The sequence below is a fragment of the Cynoglossus semilaevis genome, chromosome 5 (genome assembly GCF_000523025.1).
Source record: "Cynoglossus semilaevis isolate Cse_v1.0 chromosome 5, Cse_v1.0, whole genome shotgun sequence".
Classification (NCBI taxonomy): domain Eukaryota; kingdom Metazoa; phylum Chordata; class Actinopteri; order Pleuronectiformes; family Cynoglossidae; genus Cynoglossus; species Cynoglossus semilaevis.
Genome location: NC_024311.1, coordinates 6,232,076 through 6,237,562, shown reverse-complemented (window position 1 = coordinate 6,237,562; position 5,487 = coordinate 6,232,076). Strand labels below are relative to the sequence as shown.

General features: G+C 38.7%; 1 protein-coding gene across 1 annotated transcript; it reads right to left on the bottom strand.

Annotated features, from left to right (window-relative positions):
• Positions 1 to 1,874: 1,874 nt before the first annotated feature.
• Positions 1,875 to 4,893, bottom strand: fibinb (fin bud initiation factor b). Its single transcript, XM_008310143.2, has one exon. It carries the CDS (start codon positions 4,887 to 4,889, stop codon positions 4,260 to 4,262), a length of 630 nt encoding a protein of 209 aa, XP_008308365.1. The 5' UTR covers positions 4,890 to 4,893; the 3' UTR covers positions 1,875 to 4,259.
• Positions 4,894 to 5,487: the final 594 nt, after the last annotated feature.

Here is a 5,487-nt window from a genome sequence, read left to right as displayed (position 1 = left end):
CGAACTGTTTGTTTTCATGTGCAATCAGGAAAGAGCCAGTGTTTACTCGTTCTCACTCCTCGTCTATTTATCATGTTAGGCTTTGGGTTTCAATGAGGCTCTGATTAATAGTTTTATAAAGACCAAAAACAGTGACTTCATTTAATTTCACACAGGAAAATGGACACATCCCTGATTAGTGCTTTGCCTTTCAATTGTATTACAAAATCATCAATAAAAATGTACCTACATGGGTTTTTTACAAGTTCTCAATTTAAAGTAGATAATAAAACATAACTGGAGGTGACGCCTTTAAGTCGTATTAGATGATATTGTTGTGCTTTATCCCTTTAATTACACTAATTGGAAATACAATTTAAATGATTACATTTATGTGGAGGAGCTGAAACCTCTTGTTGGTGACCAAAATTGCTCTAGGAAAGTGTATAGTGACACAACATCATTTGACAGTGGCTGCATTGCCATGTGAACCTATGTTTATGTTGATTAATTCATTAAACCTTTGCTCAAGGAAAATGTGTTTGCAACCAAATAGCCTAGTCCAGTCTTAAATCTGATGTACGTTTTATTCTAAGTTTTTGCATCTAATTTAGATAACAGTTGGACCACATCAGTGATCTGCTCCTATTATTGATAAAACCAGAGGCCTCACTTCTATAGACACTGAATATTAGAAAACTATTAAGGTAAACAAAAACCTTTTTACTTTTATTTCATTTTTCTATTTAGATTTTATATAAATATAAAACAAATTAACCTTAAACAGAACGTACATTATATTGTCTGGTTCAACCTTAGGGATGTTGTCCTTCAGAAGACATAGAACAGGACATGTCATATGTAAGGTCCTCTGTGCTGAGCACACAAACCATAAACACAACACCCTTAAATCAGTGCTCCTCATAAATACTGACAAGTGGCTCCTTCCTGCCTTTAGAGAGCTCATAATTAAGGACCCACTGCCTTTGTAGGCAGATGTTTGTAAAGCAAACACGGAGGGGAACTTTGTAGTTTGGGAGGCACGTGGCAGTGCAGTATGGTTGTTGTCCATGATGTAATATCAGGGCTGGTGCACGGCTCCATGTGGAACAGTTTAAAGCCGCTGGTTGTTATGCTACATCCACAATGTCTTTAACAGATGTTTACTCCCCAAACTACAAAGGGATGCGTAAGGTTTCATCCATTTTCTCAGCAAGGTCTTTCTTCAAAGTTGTAAAGCGACACCGATGTTAATTCTCATTTCATTTTATTTCTAAAATCCTATTTTAACATTTCACCGTGTCAAAAGCGGGTTGACAAAGAATATCAATTGGTAGAAAACCGTTTTATTGTTTTGAGCTAAATTTTATTTTCCACAGAATTGCCAATAAATACTCACACAACAATATAATGGAAATAAACAATCTTTATTTAGTAAGACACAAGATGAGCCGTAAAGACAGCTGTCACACAGAAATTGTGTATTTATTTTTGAAGTCACCAAGTGCTGCCTGCAGTCTTAGACATCACACATACAGTATCTTACATGTTAAGAATAGACATATGCTGCTTACATTACAAACTATATATATATATATATATGTGTGTGTGTGTGTATATGAATACATATTAAGGTGTACTGCAAAAGCAGCACTCACAGTATTTACTTATATGTACTTATAATGATACACTGTACATTTTAAAGACTATAACTGGCTGTGCGGCACACCACATCCAAACCTTTGTATTGAAACTGCAAGAACTGTGCAAAGTTTGCAGTCTGGCAAAAACTAACAAAGCAAAACCAGTCCAACTGTAAACATTTTCAGATATGTTTCCTCAACATTAATCTAGAGGGTTAGACAAGACATTTGCTCATATTATTTATTTGACTATTGAGCTTCATAAACTTCACAAGTTATATGGTAATGTGTCTAAGAGAGGATAAACATTTTATGTACAGTGAGTTACTTACATTTAAGTTTTGAAAAGGTACAGTTATTTGATTTAAAAAAAGAAAACAATTGTGGTGAAAATCTGCACTGTCGCTGTTGATGAACACACTGATCGGAATGATCCTGCATGATGACAAAAGGGCGATTCCTTCGAAACACTGATCACATACCACAAGTAGCAATTTGCTGTACTTTCAAGTGAGATGATTACAAAGGTGGCGTTTTTTTGTAACATGCAATTTGTGACAGTGTTCAAAAATCCCAACAGTCTGTTATTTGGTTGAATTTCACATGTAAGCAGATAATCAAAGTACTTTTTTTAGCCTCTGTAAAGCAAAACAACTTTTGGTAACAAACTGTGTTCAAATCTTCTAAAAAGTCACTTAACCAAAAACAAAACCATTTTATTTACTTTCTTTTTCACATTTCTTTTCCGACATTTAAAAGTATGTCAAGAAAACATTCAAAATGTATGTCCAACTTAAATATACAATATGCTGCTGGCCTCATTGACAAATTAGTTCTTCACATTTACACATTGAAACTCTGTTAGAGGCCTTCGGGCCACAAACATTTTGTGCAGTATAATGACAGGCAAACTGGCCCGTTGGTCTTTAGAGCAGTATACATTAACTGTTATAATTAGCTCTACTGTATGGCAGGAACAGCAGGAACCCTGTGGTGGTACAATCAGCATGTGGTATAGTTTGACATATTTTAGTGAAATGTATTTTTAAGCAAATTTAACAAAGCCTTAGTAAATCACATTTGTTTTGGATTTTTAATTAAATTTGTAAAACAAGCCCCAGAGGACTAAGAGAACACTTCTTCAAAGTTAAAGCTCTGATTACTCTCTTTAAACATTGGCTTTTGACTAATTTAAGTAATCCTCTATTTGGCAGATAGATCGCAAATGCATTTTGCTGCCAGAAATTCTAGTAAGTTTGTTACAAATCACAGCAAGCCCTGAGATAATTCTAGGTTGTGTTACACAGAAAATGTTCAACGTTTACCCGCAGTTTTTCACTGACTCAGAGGGCAGTTTTGTTTCCAGTCCACTGACTGCCCCCGGTACATGATGATTCCATCATGTTAAACAGCTGGACTCATTAAAGGCTTGTTTCCTTTGAACTGGGAAACAGGAATTTTGCCAGTTCCCAGGAACTCCAATTGTATTTAAAGAGTAGAGAGGACCTCCCCAACATTTGACCTCACAATCCACGATGGAGATCTGCCCTTCCACAGTTTGACAAAAACATCAATAAAATGTTTTACTGTCTCAATACTAAAGTTTCCTAATGGAATTCCTAATGAAACAACCACAAAGTAATGAAAAAGATATTGAACTACCAAAAGAGACTGGGATGACTGAGAATTCCAAAACTGAAAGATAAAAACCAGCAAAACCAGCCATATGCATGAGCGATCATGTGATGTGATCATGTGACAACAGTTGGATTAGAGTCACATTAAATGTTGATTCTCATAATGAATCTGAATCATCAAACCTGATCTAAATCTGAATTTATTTAGAATTTAGGAACCATTTTTGACCATACCTAACAGATTTCCATAATAATTAAAAAGTCTATTCGCCACCTCTCTCCTTTATATGATTAACCATAAAACTAAAAATAAGACCATGGCTAAGGACTATGTTTGTGAAAACGTGAACTTCATTTAATTCTCCAATAATTTCCAAAGAGGAATCCTGGAAAACCCATGACATTTTATTGCCGCCATGAGGGAGCTTTTGGTTTGCATCTCTTGATTTCAGCAGCAGCCATAACTCAAAGTTAAGGGTGGGTCGGAATCAAAATTTGGTGAGAGGGGAGGACTCAAGGTTATTGACCAAAGAAGTGATCAGGTTTTGGCACAGCTTTTGAAAGACTCAATGTTGGTTATTTGAAACACAGTACCAAAATTGGTCCAGTGGCTGTTTCTTATAATCCGTAGAATTCAAAAAGTGAAGGTTTATTTAACAGGGCTGTGGTTGTGATCCAAACGGAAGAAATTATGAAATTTTCAGGGTAATCTGGATTTTATCCGTTGTGTATCCAGAAGTGATTCAGGCACAGTGGAAAACAGTCCAGAGGTCTGCACTGTTTCACTCCTTTTCAATCATTTCTGAACAATCTAAGAAATGTACTGCACTAAAACCATATATATTTCACAATTTTAATGCCCGTGCATGAAAATTATATTTATCTTCTTTACTTTCCAGGACGTTGCATAAATTATCAGGACACTGTTGACCTGTAAAGTCACCTGTTGCTTGTGATCAAGTTAGGGCACAGTCAGATAGTCCTGGGAACTGTTCTATTCTTAAAACTTCAAGTACTCGTTTCTCAGTCTACTCAGTCTTGTGCCATGGCTGCGGATGATTAGGGACAGTAGCTCGTGTTTGTCCTTCAGGCCCTGAGAGATGTCCATCGTCTCCTTCAGGACGTCCCGTGTCTGCACGACCATGGTAAGAAAGTCGTCGCTGAGCCGGTGCTCCTCTTTCAGCTCCCCTTCCTGACTCTGCTTGAATTTCACCTCCAGCTCCAGCAGAGATTTCTCCGAGTTCGTGAACGCCTCGCTGATCTGAGTTGTCTCCCGGCGCAGATACTTTCCGTAGCTGTCCTCTCCGTCCAGGTCGAAAGAGATGCTCTTTCCGATCCCCTCCAGCACCCGTGCCGAGTCCTCGATCTGCCGCTTGATGATGGTGAAATCCTCCCGTATCAGGAGGTCCTGGTCCTCGTCACCGCCGCACTTTCGTTCGTCGGTGACTTTAAAAAGCATCTGACAATGCTCCGGGTCGTCGTTTTCCTCGTAGTCTCCGTCCGGCACGAAATAATGATGGAAAGTGCCGTTGGACATCTCCGGCTGTAATGGTCCACTGTAATAAGACCCGCACCTCGGCAGAGACTGCAACATCATCCCGGCACAGAGGAGCAAGTGAAGAAACAGCATGGTGTCCGCAGTGTCCGCACCGCAAACAAAAAAAAAAAAAAAAAAAAAAAAAAAAAAAAAAAAAAAAAAAAGAAAGAAAGAAAAACTCTAACGGGAAATCAAAGTTAAAATGAACAATCAGCCCGGGTGTCACCAAGAAGGACTGTTTAATTCCAAGCCGCTGATGAAGCCCGTCAACATGTCAATGGGATTTAAAAGGTCCAAGCAGAGCAGTAACTCAGAGCTAAAAATGAGCTTTAAAGTCGTCCACAAGAACTTCTCCTTGAGCCGTAAAAGTTTCCAGCAACCACCGTTAGTCAACCCCCATCACTGAAGGTGTAATTGAATAAGGAGAAAGGTCTAACTTTTGGAGACTGACTTCACACGGTGCTTCAAACGCAACATCTGGGTGTCTCGGGTACCGCCTCTGACTTTTTGGCTAATAATACCTCCATGCTCCTCTCATATTACACCCACCGACCCCCACCTCCTCCACCACCCACCACCCCTCTGTCGTCTCTTAAAGGCCGTATTCAGTTTGGACCATGCTGCAGTCAGTCTGCCGTGCCTTCACAGCCACAGCCTCAGTCACACCACACAACAACCCAGTCAGTTTGTG

Bases quoted from the DNA above. Each gene is read 5' to 3' on its own strand.
- fibinb (XM_008310143.2), bottom strand. From the start codon at position 4,889: ATGCTGTTTCTTCACTTGCTCCTCTGTGCCGGGATGATGTTGCAGTCT.